The sequence below is a fragment of the Mustelus asterias genome, chromosome 5 (assembly GCF_964213995.1).
Source record: "Mustelus asterias chromosome 5, sMusAst1.hap1.1, whole genome shotgun sequence".
Taxonomy (NCBI): Eukaryota; Metazoa; Chordata; class Chondrichthyes; order Carcharhiniformes; family Triakidae; genus Mustelus; species Mustelus asterias.
This window is the reverse complement of record NC_135805.1, coordinates 29,779,548-29,799,193: the sequence shown is the minus strand read 5'-3', so window position 1 is coordinate 29,799,193 and position 19,646 is coordinate 29,779,548. Positions and strand designations below refer to the sequence as shown.

Sequence of the window (19,646 nt, the reverse complement as noted above, 5' to 3'; positions counted from 1 at the left end):
ATATCTGCCTACTCCAATTCAGGTCTCTTAAGACCCCCATTTTAGTCGCTTTCCAACTGGTGGCTATGCTTTAAAAGCTGCCAAGGCCTTAAACTCTGGGATTCCCTCCTTAAACCTCCAACTTGTTTCCCTTCATTTCCTCCTTTAAGTTGTTCCTTAAAATCTACCTCTTTAACTAAGCTTTTGATCACTTACATTAATATCAATTAATGTGGTTACATTTTGCTTGACAAAGGTCCTGTCGACACTTTACTGTGATAAAGATGCTATAAAATGCAAGTTGTTGTGGTTGGTGGTGGGAGCAACAAAGGTTCAAGGAGAAGGCCCCACTACCTCAAAACAAATAAGTATAAGCAATAAATGTGGTTTGGGCAATCTTGGGAGCAAAAAAAAAATAATGTAGAATGCTGTTTGCCCGAAAAAATTCAGAAGGTTGGACTTTTGGAGATGAATATGGCTTTGCCAAAGGTAACTGGGATGTGGATATATCCAGTGAAAGTTTTAACAACACCAGGTTAAAGTCCAACAGGTTTATTTGGTAGCAAATGCCAAATGGTACCAAATAAACCTGTTGGACTTTAACCTGGTGTTGTTAAAGCTCTTACTGTGTTTACCCCAGTCTAACGCCGGCATCTCCACATCATTATATCCAGTGAGCAGGATTCCTAATTAGAAGGCTTCCAAAATTCTCTTTGAATCTTACCGCCAATCTGCTGTCTATCTAGTTAATGAGTTAACAAGGGAGAGGAAGTCATCAGCCAAGAGTGAAATCCAGTGCAATCCATGCATTTTTCAAAGTCTTGGTTTTCATATTAATGGTGAGAAATCTCAATTGGTGACAATGTAGGTCCTGACATTGCGGTTTTACCTTATTGCCAAGAGAACCTTATTAAATTTTAAGGGTGTGCTGATTCCTCAGAGAAGTTGGTGGGGAAAGGGGCGGAGGGAGGTCATATTTATGCAATATTACTTAACATGTCCAGTCTGATGCTAGCTTTCTTTGTGGGAGTTGAATACAAAGCAATTACAGCGAAGCCTCACTTCTCCATCCGTAATTAAATCACTTCTCAGATTGTGATTATAGCAGGCCACTGGTGCTGGATCTCCAGTGAGCACTGTGGTACGTAAACAGCATGTTCAAGTTATAGCTCCCATCAACACCTCTGAAATTAACAATGGATCAGGCCTCAAACGCAAGCCTCATAGGCCTTTCTTTTGGAAAAGTGACCTTAAAATTAATATTATACTGTCCCCTGGTATGATTCAAGAATCATGTTAATCATACTGGGAGGTTTACATATCACATAGCAACACCCACAGTTTAGGAAGTTTGTTAAGGTCTTGGAGAGAGGAGAGAGAGGAGATAGAATCATAGAATCTCTACAGAAGGAGGCCATTTGGCCCATCAAGGCTGCACCGACAACAAACCCACCCTATCCCCGCAACCCCATTTACTAGGGGAATTTCACAGTAACTTCATTGCAATGTTAATGTGAGCCTTACTTGTGACTAAAAAATAAAGAAAACTTTAACTTTATTTACCCTGCTAATCCCCTTGACACCAATGATCAATCTCGCATAGCCAATTCACCTAACCCGTGCATCTTTGGAGTGTGGAAGGAAACGGGAGCATCCAGAGGACGCAGACACAGGGAGAACGTGCAAATTCCACACAGGCAGTCATCTGAGGCTGGAATCAAATCCAGGTCCCTGGCGCTGTGAGTCAGCAGTGCGAAGCACTGTGCCACTATGCTGTCCAGGTTGGTACCAGGGAAAAAGGACTATAGTTACATAGAAGGATCAGAGAAACTGTGATTGTTCTCCTCTGAGCACAGAAAGTTAAGAGAGACCGAACTGAGGTGTTCAAAGTTGTAAGGAGTTTTAATAGAGCATGCAGACAGAGACCATTTATACAGGGAAATGGTTTGGTAATCAGAGGTCATAGATTTAAAATAACTGGTAGAAGAACTAGAAAGGAAATGAGGAGAAACGTTTTCACAAAGAAGGTTGTTAAGATCTGGAATACACTAGCTGAAAGGATGGGGGAGTCAGGTTCCATAGGAACTTCTAAAAGACAATTGCACACGTATTGAAGAGGATTAATTTGCAGCCTTACGGGGAAAATGCTGGATTGTGTGGGACTAAATCAGAAAGCTCTTTTATCATGCACAATGGGCTAACAGGCCTCTTTTTGTGCTGTAAGCTTTTATGATTCTAACAAGTATTCTTGCAATTAGCAACTTGCACCAATTAGCAAATAAAGAGAGCCCAGCAACACTCAGATGCCATCATCAAATTGATAAACAACAGGCCGAATCTTTTGCTTCTGCTTGGAGACAGCAAGGGTGCTTTATTAGGTGAGGTGGTGGCATACCTAAATCCTGCTGCCCATCCACTTCTGCCAGATTATGTTCTGGGCGGTAATGCCCATAGTTCACCTTCCTGTCCTATTGCCAATTAATACCACCTCTTTCACCTACTGCTGAGATTAAACCCAGCTCCAGGTAGGCCTGCCGATGTAATGCCAGCCGGACTGATCAAAAAATACCCATCACTGGGGAGGGGGTCCCTCCATCAAAGGCACTCAGTTCTGATCGAGGGCATGGGCATCAGGATACCAGCTGAGAACCACACTTTCCCTTGCTTCTGAACCCCTAGTCCCACTCTCCCCATGATCCCGCCCTCCCCCCCCCAACGCCGGCAGTTTTTGGTAAGAGGGACCTCTGCCTCTGCGGACTTGACTCTGGAGGAAGGCCTGCTGGTGTCCCCAGATTTGCTAGATTGGCATAAGGTCTAGTAGATCTTCCAAAGTAGCAACAGCGTGGGTCTATTGCTGGTTCTCCAACCTGAATGCATTGCTTCATGCTAATGTTATGGTGACATTGCAGTATTGCTGTCATTGATGTATTAATGAAGTAACATTTGCTCAGGTATACTGAGTTTGCCCTCATTTTTGATGGTTCTGGGAAGAGGATAACTAATTTATTCAGTAGTGCAGAATGTTCCAGTTGGGATTGATTTTGTTTGTCTAGTTAATTTACTTTTGAACTGGCATGAAATAGAAAGGGCATGTCAGAAAGGCAAGGTCACAGTGATCATGGGGGATTTCAATATGCAGGTGGACTGGGTAAATAATGTTGCCAGTGGACCCAAAGAAAGGGAATTCATTGAATGTTTACAGGATGGCTTTTTGGAACAGCTTGTGATGGAGCCCACGAGGGAACAGGCTATTCTGGACTTAGTGTTATGTAATGAGCCAGACGTGATAAAAGATCTTAAAGTAAGGGAACACTTAGGAAGCAGTGATCATAATATGGTAGAATTCAGTCTGCAATTTGAAAGAAGGAAGGCAGAATCAGATGTGAAGGTTCTACAGTTAAATAAAGGTAATTACAGGCGCATGAGGGAGGAACTGACAAAAATCGACTGGAAGCAGAGCCTAATGGGAAAGACAGTAGAACAGCAATGGCAGGAGTTTCTGGGAGTAATTGAGGACACAGTGCAGAGGTTCATCCCAAACAAAAGAAAGGTTATCAGAGGGGGGATTAGGCAGCCATGGCTGACAAAGGAAGTCAGGGAATGCATCAAGGCAAAAGAGAGAGCCTATAATGTGGCAAAGAGTAGTGGGAAGTCAGAAGATTGGGAAGGCTATAAAAACAAACAGAGGATAACAAAGAGAGAAATAAGGAAGGAGAGGATCAAATATGAAGGTAGGCTAGCCAGTAACATTAGGAATGATAGTAAAAGTTTCTTTAAATACATTAAAAACAAACGGGAGGCAAAAGTAGACATTGGGCCGCTCCAAAATGACGCTGGTAATCTAGTGATGGGAGACAAGGAAATAGCTGAGGAACTTAATAAGTACTTTGCGTCAGTCTTCACAGTAGAAGACATGAGTAATATCCCAACAATTCAGGAAAGTCAGGGGGCAGAGTTGAATATGGTTGCCATCACAAAGGAGAAAGTGCTAGAGAAACTAAAAGGTCTGAAAATTGATAAATCTCCGGGCCCAGATGGGCTACATCCTAGAGTTCTAAAGGAGATAGCTGAAGAAATAGTGGAGGCGTTAGTTATGATCTTTCAAAAGTCACTGGAGTCAGGGAAAGTCCCAGAGGATTGGAAAATCGCTGTTGTAACCCCACTGTTCAAGAAGGGAACAAGAAAAAAGATGGAAAATTATAGGCCAATTAGCCTAACCTCAGTTGTTGGCAAAATTCTAGAATCCATCGTTAAGGATGAGATTTCTAAATTCTTGGAAGTGCAGGGTCGGATTAAGACAAGTCAGCATGGATTTAGTAAGGGGAGGTCGTGCCTGACAAACCTGTTAGAGTTCTTTGAAGAGATAACAAATAGGTTAGACCAAGGAGAGCCAATGGATGTTATCTATCTTGACTTCCAAAAGGCCTTTGACAAGGTGCCTCACGGGAGACTGCTGAGTAAAATAAGGGCCCATGGTATTCGAGGCAAGGTACTAACATGGATTGACGATTGGCTGTCAGACAGAAGGCAGAGAGTTGGGATAAAAGGTTCTTTCTCAGAATGGCAACCGGTGACAAGTGGTGTCCCGCAGGGTTCAGTGTTGGGGCCACAGCTGTTCTCTTTATATATTAACGATCTAGATGACGGGACTGGGAGCATTCTGGCCAAGTTTGCCGATGATACAAAGATAGGTGGAGGGGCAGGTAGTATTGAGGAGGTGGGGAGGCTGCAGAAAGATTTAGACAGTTTAGGAGAGTGGTCCAAGAAGTGGCTGATGAAATTCAACGTGGGCAAGTGCGAGGTCGTACACTTTGGAAAAAAGAATAGAGGCATGGACTATTTTCTAAACGGTGACAAAATTCATAATGCTAAAGTGCAAAGGGACTTGGGAGTCCTAGTCCAGCATTCTCTAAAGGTAAACTTGCAGGTTGAGTCCGTAATTAAGAAAGCAAATGTAATGTTGTCATTTATCTCAAGAGGCTTGGAATACAAAAGCAGGGATGTACTTCTGAGGCTTTATAAAGCACTGGTTAGGCCCCATTTGGAGTACTGTGAGCAATTTTGGGCCCCACACCTCAGGAAGGACATACTGGCACTGGAGCGGGTCCAGCGGAGATTCACACGGATGATCCCAGGAATGGTAGGCCTGACATACGATGAACGTCTGAGGATCGTGGGATTATATTCATTGGAGTTTAGGAGGTTGAGGGGAGATCTGATAGAAACTTACAAGATAATGAACGGCTTAGATAGGATGGACGTAGGGAAGTTGTTTCCATTAACAGGGGAGACTAGGACGCGGGGGCACAGCCTTAGAATAAAAGGGAGTCACTTTAGAACAGAGATGAGGAGAAATTTCTTCAGCCAGAGAGTGGTGGGTCTGTGGAATTCATTGCCACAGAGGGCTGTGGAGGCCGAGACGTTGAGCGTCTTCAAGACAGAAATTGATAAATTCTTGATTTCTCGAGGAATTAAGGGCTATGGGGAGAGAGCGGGTAAATGGAGTTGAAATCAACCATGATTGAATGGTGGAGTGGACTCGATGGGCCGAATGGCCTTACTTCCGCTCCTATGTCTTATGGTCTTATGGTCTTATGGTTACTGTAAAAAAAAGTTCAAATAAGCTTTACTTATATTTGAAAGGTTTTCTGATGTTGAGTTGAAGGAAAGGCTTCAAGGTTCATCTTCTACCATTTGCTTACTACTGTTTAAATGGAGCCAGATTTCTGGGGAGTGGTGGATTCTTACAGACCATTAGAAATGGCAGATGGGACCTGATTCCAGGATTTCTGTCCTCATTCACGACACCCACAATTTTCACTGGCACGGGGGAAGGGTGCAGCCAGTGAGCCAGTACCTTGCATTCCTGATAAGACCAGCTCCATTGTGGGGATAGGCATCTCCGAGCCCTTCTCAATTGTTGTTGTGTGGGCCTGGATGTGGGAATCTTTTAAAACGTAACTTCAAATGATTTCATGCTGACCCCCCCCCCGCACACACACACCTCAAGTGGCTCCTCATACCCTCCATGCCAACTCACAGCACTCCATATCCATTTATTCAGGATACACTCAGTACGGAAACAATGAACCCAGCAGTAACAATGGCATGTGTGAAAAAGCTTTAAAAATGCTATTCATAACTTTAAAAGATACTGCTGCTGCAACAACACTGAGTGTCAATCAACCAGACCTTTAAAATATCAATGACAGAAACAATAAGCACTTGACACCTCTTTATCTTGTGTAAATAAACAGTGATCTCGTGACAAAATAGATCACAGAGAAAAGCTTCTAAAGCTCTCAAACAGGCAATGTTTCCCCTTCTGCCCACCTGTTTCAACAAAGTAAAGTCTTTATGGAAACTCAGGCATGCATAATGAGGCTCATAGAACCATAGAAAATTGCAGCTCAGAAACAGGCCTTTTGGCCCTTCTTGTCTGTGCCGAACCATTTTTTGCCTAGTCCCACTGACCTGCACTTGGACCATATCCCTCCACACCCCTCTCATCCATGAACCCGTCCAAGTTTTTCTTAAATGTTAAAAGTGACCCCGCATTTACCACTTTATCCGGCAGCTCATTCCACACTCCCACCACTCTCTGCGTGAAGAAGCCCCCCCTAATATTCCCTTTAAACTTTTCTCCTTTCACCCTTAACCCATGCCCTCTGGTTTTTTTCTCCCCTAGCCTCAGCGGAAAAAGCCTGCTTGCATTCACTCTATCTATACCCATCAAAATCTTATACACCTCTATCAAATCTCCCCTCAATCTTCACCGCTCCAGGGAATAAAGTCCCAACCTATTCAATCTCTCTCTGTAACTCAGCTTCTCAAGTCCCGGCAACATCCTTGTGAACCTTCTCTGCACTCTTTCAACCTTATTTACATCCTTCCTGTAACTAGGTGACCAAAACTGTACACAATACTCCAAATTCGGCCTCACCAATGCCTTATATAACCTTACCATAACACCCCAACTTTTATACTCGATACTCCGATTTATAAAGGCCAATGTACCAAAGGCACTCTTTAAGACCCTATCCACCTGTGACGTCACTTTTAGGGAATTCTGTACCTGTATTCCCAGATCCCTCTGTTCAACTGCACTCTTCAGAGTCCTACCATTTACCCTGTACGTTCTACTTTGGTTTGTCCTTCCAAAGTGCAATATCTCACACTTGTCCACTCATTTGCAATTCCTCCATTAAAGGAAATAGTTTCATTGTTTCTAAGCTATTCAATTGTTCCTGTCATATTCATTCTTTAACCTGCGACATATAAATTGCTGGTGTCACATCAGCTAGTTTCACCTTTGTTGCATAATGCAAAATGTCAGTTTTTTGGTCGGGGGTGTCCCTGTCACTACAGCTCTCCTAAGAGCAGAGGTAAGGTTATACCTTGCTTTCCTTCTCAGTATAACAGCCAATATTATAATTCTCTCAAAAGCACGTCCTTACTTTGCTTTGGTAGTACAGAACTTCTAGACTCCCTCTTGGACACTGTGCTGGGACTGCCTATGAACAAATCTACTTTCTGGGTCCCACACTGTCACAGCACCAAATAATCTCTCCCCTCTTCTAATTGCACAGTCTCCATCCCTGCTACTATCCGGTCTCAGTGCTCGTTCCAAATGTGGAGTTCTTTCTAAAATTCTGCACATCTCATATCTATCAGAGACAGATATATCCAAACCCATTGCTATAGAAAATAGACATGGTCATGTGTTTCCTACTATCGCACTATTGGGTGAAACCAACTACTGATCAATCTTAAGTGCTTATAAATTTGTTCCTTCTTTCTCTCAACAAAGAAATGGTGAATCTAATCATAATGATTTACAGTGGTCTTTGAATTGGGTACTATAGATCTGCTTTTCACATCTTTCCCTTTTAAATGTTAAAAATACATTTTCAAGAAGTAAAAAGGTCTCATGAAACTAAAATTAAACTAAAAAAAACATGGAGTTTATATCTAATAATGGGAGGGAAATTAACAGTATTTTTTCACTGTTTGAGATAATATTTAAAATAAACACATTTTATAACACAATATAATGAAGACAGGTTAATGATCGGAAGCCTGGAATTTCAACAGGGATTCTCTGGCAGAATAATCTAAATGGCCTTTTAACTTGCATCTCAAGTGGTTCAGCTGATTTCTTGCCAAAGTTATGGCACAAGCTATGAAGAAACTTGTGAAAATTTAGGGCCAAGTTGCTCGTTCTGATTACGTTCACTGATTCTTGTGATCCACTGAAATCGGTGATTTATGTTTAAATTCTAACATTCCCAGTAGCAATCAACTAAAAAATAAAATTTCTTGTATGTTCAAGCTAGTCTGTGTACCATCAGCTGAAATGCTCAATGACAGGCCATGTGCATAAGTGTAATGCAACCTGCAATAGCACCCCATTGATCGAGCATGAAAAGTCAGCTATAGCAAGGATCAAAGTATTTGGACAAATGTATTTGTGATCTTTAAGCACCACCAAGTAACTTATTTCAACTTAAATTTAATGCACGTGGTTGCATATGTCCCTGAAGAATTTTATGAGTCTTAAGAAAAGTTGTTTTTTAAAAATAATCTGATATTATAATGGATAGCCAGCATGCAGCTTTCTTTAATCAACGCTGCTGCAGTGACACAAAATATAAGAACATAAGAAATAGGAGCAGGAGTAGGCCATCTAGCCCCTCAAGCTAGATATACAGGATATACAGGAACACCCGTCATAAAGTGACCTGTTTAATTTTTTAAAAACTTTTAAAATTGGAATTTAACAGCTTTTAAAGCTGGAAACTTGTAAAATCCAACATGAGGCCTGCTCATCGCTGGCTCTCAAACCCAGCCCTCTCATCACCTCCTGCTGCTGTTGGTAATTCACTTGTGCCTTCATCAGGGTTTATCGTGGGATCCCTGGAAAAAGGTGACAGTGGGGTGGAAGTCGTGTGGAGGGGGCTGATAGGAAGTGGTGGGAGGGGAAGAAGCACTGGAGGAAAGGGCAGGGGCGTAGCTGACAGTGAGCCCTCTTCCTGATGCTGGGCCCTCAATCAGACACTGAGTGTCTTTGAACAAGGGACCCCGCTGCATTAAGCCTCAAGTAACCCTGACAGTGTTTGCTTGTTGGTCACCCTGCATGGTGAGACCCTGCCCAGCACTGGTTGAATATCAGGCTTCCCCTTCGGCCTACTCGAGGGAAAGCAGGGAGGCAATTTGATCAAACTTGGATCAAACCACTGGACTTGCGGATAGCGAAGAGCATTGTCGGGCAATACAGCAGGATATAGATAGGCTGGAAAATTGGGCAGAGAGGTGGCAGATGGAGTTTAATCCGGATAAATGCGAAGTGATGCATTTTGGAAGAAATAATGTAGGGAGGAGTTATACAATAAATGGCAGAGTCATCAGGAGTATAGAAACACAGAGGGACCTAGGTGTGCAAGTCCACAAATCCTTGAAGGTGGCAACACAGGTGGAGAAGGTGGTGAAGAAGGCATATGGTATGCTTGCCTTTATAGGACGGGGTATAGAGTATAAAAGCTGGAGTCTGATGATGCAGCTGTATAGAACGCTGGTTAGGCCACATTTGGAGTACTGTGTCCAGTTCTGGTCGCCGCACTACCAGAAGGACGTGGAGGCGTTAGAGAGAGTGCAGAGAAGGTTTACCAGGATGTTGCCTGGTATGGAGGGTCTTAGCTATGAGGAGAGATTGGGTAAACTGGGGTTGTTCTCCCTGGAAAGACGGAGAATGAGGGGAGATCTAATAGAGGTGTACAGAATTATGAAGGGTATAGATAGGGTGAACAGTGGGAAGCTTTTTCCCAGGTCGGAGGTGATGATCACGAGGGGTCACGGGCTCAAGGTGAGAGGGGCGAAGTATAACTCAGATATCAGAGGGACGTTTTTTACACAGAGGGTGGTGGGGGCCTGGAATGCGCTGCCAAGTAGGGTGGTGGAGGCAGGCACGCTGACATCGTTTAAGACTTACCTGGATAGTCACATGAGCAGCCTGGGAATGGAGGGATACAAACGATTGGTCTAGTTGGACCATGGAGCGGCACAGGCTTGGAGGGCCGAAGGGCCTGTTTCCTGTGCTGTACTGTTCTTTGTTCTTTGTTCTAAACAGCAACGCCCCCCCAGCCTGCCTTGGAGTTTGCCTTCAGTGGGAGGCATTAAATTCCATCCAAGGATTCAGGTTGAGAAATCAGACTAAAAGTTTATTCTTTCATCTTCTAACTTGTAAGGAGCAAGAAGACTGAAAACGCAGCTTCATATTGCTGATTATTGAAGAATGCTTAGTATCAGTACAAATCAGTAAAGACAACAAATAGATTACTGTAATTACAATCTAATCCTAATAGTTCAGTCATTTGTTGTGCTAATAAAGTTTGAATTATCTTTTTTTTTATTCATTGGATGTGGGCTTCAGTGGCAAGGCCAGCATTTGCTGCCTATCTCTAATTGCCCTTGAAACTGAGTGGCTTGATGGGCTATTTCAGAAGGTAGTTAAGAATGAACCACATGTGGGTTTAGAGTCACATGTAGAGCAGATCAGGTAAGGATAGTCGGTTTCCTTCCCTAAATAGGATGGCTCTTTACAACAATCAAGTTCATAGTCACTCTATTACTATGACTAGCTTTATATTCCAGATATATTAACTGAATTTAAAATCCACCAGCTACTGCAGTGGGGTTAGAACCCACGTCCCCAGAACATCAACCAGGGCTTTAAGATTATTCATGACAGCACCATTGCTCCCTAATAAAGAATCTTGAGGTAAAGCAATATAAATAACTCAGTGAAGTGGAAAATTATTGGCTATAATTGAGATAATTAGAATTAACGTATAGGAATATAATTTCTACTTCCAATCATTATATTGAATACATATGTAAATATATTACCAATGCTGAAAACACAGTATGGACCAGACGTTCTGCAGCAACACAAATATAAAATGCTCCAGCTGCTGGAAATCTGTAATTAAAACAGAAAATGCTTGAAATACTCAACAGCTCAGACAGCATCCGTGGAGAGAAAGAGTTAGCTTCTCAACAGAACATACTGAAACATTTACTAACAGAGTTTATTAAGTCACAGGTCCTTTTGAGAGAGTAGTGATGGATTTTAAAGAGTATTTTGAAAGTATGAAATACAGCTTACAATAATGTAAATATTTGCAGATGCAGCAAAGTCAGGTTTCCGCCTTCTTACTAACTGTTGCACCTTGTCAAACATTTTACTTCAATGTCTGGTTAGGTGAACAACACATCATCATTCTCCAAGGCTTGCACTTTTTGAAATGGTTCCCTGAGAAGTCTGAAATTATCTTTTAAGTAGTTTGGAATCCTCAAATTAAGTTAGTCACTTTATCAAAGATAGGCCTTTTTTAAAATCAAAGAGCCTCTTAAATTGTACAGCACAAAGTTTGTGATCTTTTCAAAACATTATTAGAATCAATCAGAAATGAAATCTTTTGATTACATTGTTTGCTGAGCACAAATTCTCAGCAAAGATCCATGTTTGACCAGAGCAGTAGAAATATCAGAATGTTTATTAATCAGATCACTGTCAGATTGATCTGTCAAAAGTGGGATCTACAACCCCATAGGCGAGTTAATGGTGCATGGAAGCTGGAGGCTGATTAAAACATTTGGCAACTGGCCACCTCATGCTATAATCGTCTTTCTGGACTTTAATCCATAATGGAACTGGTACATTCACATACTGGAGTTTGGTAAATGTGGAATAGTTACTATTACTTTTGAAGTATATGTTCCATGTCATTTCAAATACTAATGACATGAATAGATCAACATGAAAAGGATGAGAAGCCCTTTCTGGCTGATCATTTTAGAGTACTGATTTACTCTCCATTATTTTTGTTAATGTGAATTCAGCTATGATATTTGGAATAACTAAACAAAACTGAATAAAATGTTGCCGAGGATGAGTGAAATGCTTAATTTTGTATGAATATAATTACAGGATTGTGATCAGATGAAGTATCTGTAACCTTGAGATCCATATTGTCACTGGCAGAGGTGAAAAAAGCTATTAAGGCTATTTTGCCTGTACAGCTATTCTACAGTTATCAAAATAATGCAGCATATTGATACTGAATGCTTGGATCAATTGTTTCCTCATCTTAATAAGACACCATTGCAAAATAGCCAACAAATATTGGACATATTTCTATAATTATTCTGCCTCTCATTTCTTGTCACACTTTTTAAAAGAAGATTTAGCTACATAACTGCGAACCTGACTTTTAAGTAATACTTCAATTAAGTCAACAATTAAGTTAGTTACTTGAGGTTTCACAAGTGGGCCCCTAATAAAGAGTCAGACAGAAATATTATATGAACAGATATGTTGAATTCATGCAAATTTGTGCATGTAGTAAGTTCAAGATGTCGCAACTGCATAAACAGAAATGTGGGCGTTAACTACTATCTTAAAGATATAATGACTCCAGTTGCTAAAATGCACTGATATAAAATTAACTAATAGATAAAATGGCAGTTTACTTCCATTGAATTTACACAAATATAGATATTTCCCTTCATGTACTTTTGTTTTCCAATAGTAAATGGTATCCCATGCAATGACTACACTTTTATTAATTTCATTTACAACTGTACGGAGAATGAATGTTTCCCAAATTAAGAAATCCTTAAGGTTAAAAAAAGTAAACTGTGCAAATTGGAAATCATATATGCTAAACAAACAAGATACCAGCATTTTAACCTAATCTCCAGATTGGGAGGAGGTGTCAGGCTTCATCTATGTTTTGTGCCTTCTGAGTACCTCGATTAGTTACAACCACACCAAGACGTGTATTTAATTTCTGCAAGAATTATGGCTATTAGCAGCGCCAGTCACAGGCATACACACATGGACATACAGACACACACACACACACACACAGATATACATACACACACAGATACATACACAGACACACACGGATACATACTCACAGGCAGACACAGATACACACATACATAGATACACACAGGTACACACATACAACAACACACAAGCAGACATACATGCAGACACAGTTACACACACACATATATACACACATACACACACAACTGGAACACTGGAAGTTTGTGTTCTGCTGCTAGAAATAAAACAAAATCTGTGAAAAATATGAGTTTGATTAAAAGAAGGCAAGAGAGCTGAAAATACTGAAAACTAAAGATTCCCTGAGGCCCAAAGAGATGGGACACATGAAGATAGAGTTGCAACACTGGGATGAGTTAGAAGACGTGGTAGAAATAAAGGGTTATATATACAATTTAGTGCTCCAGAGGGTGTGATTTTAACTCTGTAAATGGCCGTGTTTTGAGTGAGTTAAAATCTATCCCTGTGTTTTGCTTAATGGAAGCATATCGCAGCAATTCAGGCAGGTGGTTTGGTACAACTGATTTATTTGTGGATTGAAATTTGTTCATGCTACCGATCAAGGATGCTGCCACCCACACCCGCATTCTGCATGTGTGCTCCAGATGTATAAAGCTTCACACTGAGAAAACAAGAGTGAAATTCAGTCGGCAGTGCTGGGAACATTCAGTGTAATCAACGGGCAGATTCTGTGGAGTAAAGTTGGGCCGAAGGGCCTATTTCAAGTACCTCTATGACTATGACTCTATAAAGCTGAGGCTTCAAGTGCATATTGGGCTGTGTTCTGCAGAATTAAAACAATGTAGAACAATTTGCACACTTACTGCCAAGGTTATTTTTTGAAACCGTTTGCACTTAACATTGTTCAAACTAACGGTTTTACACAGGAAAAATAAAGAAAACCTTTCCAAATTATATATCTGCAGCTTAATAAAATGTCTTAATTAGAAGTACAGGTTTAAGAACACAGAAACAGTCACATGATACCATACAGTGCTTGAAGAGTTAACTGATTAATTGCACGCGCACGCGCGTATGTGTGTGTCTGTCTGTATATATATCTGTGTGTGTGTGGTTTAAACATTTCTTAAGCTGTATGCCGAAAAATAGAATTCCTACATTTATGATCTTAGGACAAGCAACAGGAAACCCTGCCACTGCTTCAAAAAGTGCTCTAAAAACAGTGAACGCATTTCACCTGCTCCTTAGTTAAGGAACTCAATGCCGAGTTCAAAGTTATCTTCTTGTTTTTTTTTAAAGATATTTACACACAACTTCACAGAAATGGTCTTGACTGGAACCTTGCCAACGGCATTGGTAACTGAAAATGTCCAGGCAGTCAGAACATTATTTTGTGAACATTTTGTTTCTCTAATAATTTTCACTAAATAATGCCAGTTTATACTTCTGAATACAAGAAAATGTACATGTATCAGGCAAGTTCACTGGGTTCCCCTAACTGGAACCTTTTACCGTAATATTGCTGAAGGCTTCCTTTCTGCCAGTAGTGCTGATCAGTATCTGTGGGACTGGTGTGAATACTGAGAGCTCTGCTGATTTGAGGAAGAATATCCTGTAGTGCTCTGGGACTGGGAAGAACCCTGTACGTTGCTTTGGTAACCCAGACGTGTACCAGAGTGCTGTAAACAAACAAAAATACAAGGTCAATACAATGGCTGTTTGACAATTGAGTCAATTTCCGAGGTTTGCCCTGTCTGCGGACTGGATTTAGGATTACTAGAATATGCTCTGCCAATTGAAGTATTCCTATATTCACTGGCAGTGATAGACTAGATAGACTACTGGGGACAAATACCCTGTAATCATTTAAGAAACAATTGGGTAGGGGGTTATGTGGGTGAATGCAATGATCTTTGCAGACTGAAGCACTAAATGTACATAATTGCCTTTTTTATCTCTAATCAGCTTGTCTCTGTCTGGCTACTGTTAAATCTAAAAGTGAATGGGCCGATTTTGAACCCAATAACCACCAAGTCCCTGGAAAGATAGACCTGGAAAAAAAGTTCCCTTTTTTTAATTTTTCCAGTTGTACATTGCTAAAATCAGCACAGCCAGTTCAAGCATCAATTGAATAAACTGCAAATATCGTTATTGGCACTAGCAAAACTACATGAATTTATGTAAAGGCCAGATGAATGTATATTGATTACAAGTGGATGAAGTGCAAGAGATGTGATACTCCAGTTGTGTAGTTTTGGTCAAACCCCCAACAGGAGCAATGTTTTCATAGCTTCACGTTTTTCCTCTCTGTATATGAGAGCCCCCACTTTATAATTATATCATAGGTAAATTCTCAGCCCCGTGGATGATGCAAATGCCAGGACAGCCTCACTACACGCCCCCGCCAGGGATGATGTCCCCACCTGGGATAGCACCTGGCCAGGTGCCATCAGGTTCCATTCCTCCTGGCCAGATGATGGCTGGGCAGATGACGCCCCCTGCTCAGATGGTGCCTGAGAATCCGCCCAATCACATCCTGTTCTTAACCAACTTGCCTGAGGAGACCAATGAGCTGATGCTGTCCATGCTTTTCAATCAGTTCCCTAGATTTAAGGAGGTTTGTCTTGTAAATGGCTGCCATGACATCGCCTTTGTGGAATTTGACAATGAGGTCCAAGCCGAGGCAGCACGTGACGCACTCCAAAATAACTCAGTCAAATTCCTTTGCGAAGAAATGAGCAGTTGGACGGATCGAACTGGTTAATTCCAGCTTTGTTTTCAAAAGCTGTTGTTTCTTTTTTAAAACTGTGCAGTAACTGGTCTGTATTAAGAATTGAAGGGCTGAAGTGTTTGATGTTCTGATTTCCTCAGTTATTTATAAAGAACAAGAAGATAAAGAACCTGCTCAGCAACATTCCTCAATTTTCAATAGCTGGGAGGTTCTTGATGATATACCTTACACTGACACACATTGGTTGGGCCAAATGGCCTGTTTCCTTGCTGTTTTTTCAATGTTATTAGATAACAGCAGGTTCTATTTTGAGCTTCCTAGTATGGAGAGGATGCTGCACTTGGTTGAGGTCATTAGGTTACATTGAAGCTTCATATGTTTCATATGAAGCAATTTTTAAAAGCGGCATCTCGGCCTTTTGGCTAAGATGCAAATGAGCCCAAGTCTTGGAGGAGGAACCTCCCCCATCTCCAATCAGCTTGGCTCATGTAGATCGGGCCCAGGACAGGGTGGTTTGGTCGCTTGCCCCGTCTTGTCAGCCTGGATCGGAAATGTCTCAACTTGTTGAGACTCTGAATTGGATTTGATTTGATTGAATTGGAAAAGTATTTAAAAAAACCCGGAATATGCTCCCTCCCCCTGCAGGTGGGGCTCTGGAATGTGGACAAGCCACTGATGCTTGGAAAAGATTAATCAAGTGAAGAACTTTACAAAATATGTTCCCATCCAAAAAATACTTGCAATCATTTAGAATGTTTTTCTGAAAAGAAACATTCAATGCATAGAAAAAGAAATGGGCTGAAACAGAACCATGATGTTTGTGATATGGTTAAAGCTCTGGCACTTTCCTCAAATATGGAAAATCATCTACTATTTAGGGATTTATATATCTTACAGGAAATTTGAGGTAAAAAAAGCAGTGAACAGAGGATTCACAATTGGGGCATTTTGCTTAGTTATTTGTGGTTCAAATGGGAGTGACTGAATGAATTCTCTTGACTGCTTCTAATGACACTCCTAACTTGATTAGTGTATTTTCAAGGACTGACATTTTACTCTAGATATCAATCAAACTCAAAACTGCCATTACGATTTGAATCTAAAATTAAATTGAGGATTTTTCTTAACATTAACAAAACAGAAACTGAAATATAACCAAGTTGCTTCAAAGCAATTTCAACAGTCAAGCTGGTTTTTTATATTCCATTTGCTTTGCTCAGTTTTGCATTCTGAAAACTCCTGTCAGTGGGAAAACTGGCGTCAGCAGCGCCTGATTGATGCAAATTTATGCCTAGCAGGGAAACACTCCAGCCAACCCAACTTTTCAGAGATCAGGATGCTGTTTTTAAGGGGGGTCCCAATCCCTGTGCTAACAAAACAGGCTCCCTCCCCCTCACTTTGTAAACATTGCGGTTAGGAACAAAGGCAGCTGATAAGTAAACCTGTCAATCAAACCAGTTCAAAGGATGCAGACAGAAGATGCTAACTAAGCTCAATCAATCCCCAGGCCCCTTGCAGCCTTGCAACGGCAGAGGGGCACATGGGCACTTCCTGTCCCCCCATTGGAGTACAAAGCGCCAAGTCCATGTTTGTCAGAACCTATACCAAAGCCTGCCATTAGGACTTCCCGCTTGGGGTGGGGGGTGCATTGCAGTTGGACGCTGAATCAGATTTCCAGCTCGATAATTACATGACAATGTGTAGCTTTGCATAATTAATTAACAGGTTCCCGCCCACTCTGCGATGAGAATCCTGCTTTAGGCACGATTCAACATGCTGTTGAGATTCCCGCGAGTGGCCAGCGGGTCCGGAGAATCACTCCCATTCTCGCCATCTGATCTATTGTGCAGCAGACCAAGAGCAGAGTGCATATGGGGATGCCGGAGGACAGATCTAAAAGTTGGATCTGAAGCTCTCCCAGTTTCAAGTCTGCCCAGCACTTAGAATCAAAATGGTAAAATAGGGCCCTGGAACTCACTGGCTGAGCAGGTGGTGGAGGCTTAGACCCTCATGACATTTAAGAAGTATTTAAATGTGCACTTGTGATGTCAAGACATACACCACGTGCTGGAAAATGGAATTAGAATAGTTGGATGGTTTGTCTTTGACTGACATAGACTCAATGGGCCAAAGGGCCTTTTTCTGTGCTGTAGACCTCTATGACTCTAAAGTAATAACAATGGCACTGTTAATCAAGCGTGGCATTGCTGCGGCGTTAGAGATGACATTGGTTCAGGAGATCAAAATCTGGAATTGGTTTGAATGCAGATGAAGAATAGCAGGGGAAGAAGTAAAGTTTATTTATTAGTCACAAGTAGGCTTACATTAACACTGCAATGAAGTTACTGTGAAAGTCCCCTAGTCACCACACTCCAGCGCCTGTTCGGGTCACTGCACCTAACCAGCACGTCTTTCAGACTGTGGGAGGAAACCGGAGCACCGGAGGAAACCCACACAGACACGGGGAGAATGTGCAAACTCCACACAGACAGTGACCCAAGCCGGGAATCGAACCCGGGTCCCTGGCATTGTGAGGCAGCAGTGCTAACCACTGTGCCACCGTGCCACCCAAAAAGTCACGAGTGGGAGTGGCCTACAAGCCCCCTAACAGTAACCATAATGTTGGACGAACATACAAATTAGGAGCAGGAGTAGGCCACTCAATCTCCCGAGCCTGCTCTGCCGTTCAATAAGATCATGGCTGATCTGATTGTAGCCTCAACCCCTGATAACCTTTCACCCCTTGTTAATCAAGAATCTATCTAGCTTGGCTTTAAGAACATTCAAAGAGTCTGCTTCCACTTTCTTTTGAGGAAGAGGGTTCCAGAGACTCACGACCATCTGAGCAAAAAAATGCATCCTCATCTCTGTCTTAAATGAGCGACCCTTCATTTTCAAACAGCTTTGCAGGGTAGTACCTGATTGAGTTGATTGATAATAATATCAGGTGACTGGGTGAAGTTAGGCTTACACAGAAACTCAAGCTTAGTTTCTTTTTGGAGAGCTGTACAAAGAAGTAGTTGCTCCGAGTCTCTGGGGAAGGGACACAAGTTAAAAGTGAGGGGTGGGAGGTTTAGGGGGGATTTGAGGAAAAACATTTTTATTCAAAGGGGGTGACGGTCTGGAATGCACTGCCTGGGAGGGTCACATCCTTTAAAAAGTACCTGGATGAGTAACTTGGCATGCCATAACATTCAAGGCTATGGGCCAAGTGCTGGCAAGTGGGATTAGGTGGGCAGGTCAGGGCATTTCATACGTCGGGCAGACTCGATGGGCTGAAGGGCTTCTTCTGCACTGTAGTATTCTGACATTCTATCTCTGAAGTTTGGAGACAGGGATCTGGCAGAGATTAGGTTTATTTCTCTGAAGTTCTGGTGTCTGAGGATATATCTTTCTCTGGAAACTGTTGTCTGGATTTCTGTCCAGAGGTGTTAAAAGGCTGGAAATCTAGCATCCACGTAAGGATATTTGCTTTTGGTGTTAACTGATTCTGAAGCAGAGGTTTATGTCTGTGCTAAATTGGAACAATACAGATTGATAACTATTACGAATTATACTTTGTCATGTTTAAGTATTTTAATTGGTAAAAGCTATAGAACCATAGAAAATTACAGCTCAGAAACAGGCCTTTTGGCCCTTCCTGTCTGTGCCGAACCATTTTATGCCTAGTCCCACTGACCTGCACTTGGACCATATCCCTCCACACCCCTCTCATCCATGAACCCATCCAAGTTTTTCTTAAATGTTAAAAGTGACCCCGCATTTACCACTTTATCCGGCAGCTCATTCCACACTCCCACCACTCTCTGCGTGAAGAAGCCCCCCCTAATATTCCCTTTAAACTTTTCTCCTTTCACCCTTAACCCATGCCCTCTGGTTTTTTTCTCCCCTAGCCTCAGCGGAAAAAGCCTGCTTGCATTCATTCTATCTATACCCATCAAAATCTTATACACCTCTATCAAATCTCCCCTCAATCTTCTACACTCCAGGGAATAAAGTCCCAACCTATTCAATCTCTCTCTGTAACTCAGCTTCTCAAGTCCCGGCAACATCCTTGTG

The 19,646-nt window shown here is 41.8% G+C and overlaps 1 protein-coding gene across 7 annotated transcripts in view; it reads right to left on the bottom strand.

The window, feature by feature from the left end:
• Window positions 1-19,646, bottom strand: part of cdk19 (cyclin dependent kinase 19) — a 329,688-nt gene that overhangs the window by 109,399 nt on the left and 200,643 nt on the right. For 3 of the 7 annotated variants that reach the window (XR_013497746.1, XR_013497744.1, XR_013497748.1), the window contains one exon: window positions 10,885-14,535. Coding sequence is in view for 3 of the 7 variants with exons in the window: in XM_078212346.1 (XP_078068472.1) it covers window positions 10,885-10,957 (73 nt within the window). In the remaining 4 variants the exon portion in view is untranslated. The remainder of the gene's footprint in view (window positions 1-10,884; window positions 14,536-19,646) is intronic. The other 4 variants (XM_078212346.1, XM_078212344.1, XM_078212347.1 and 1 more) reach the window with 2 other exon arrangements.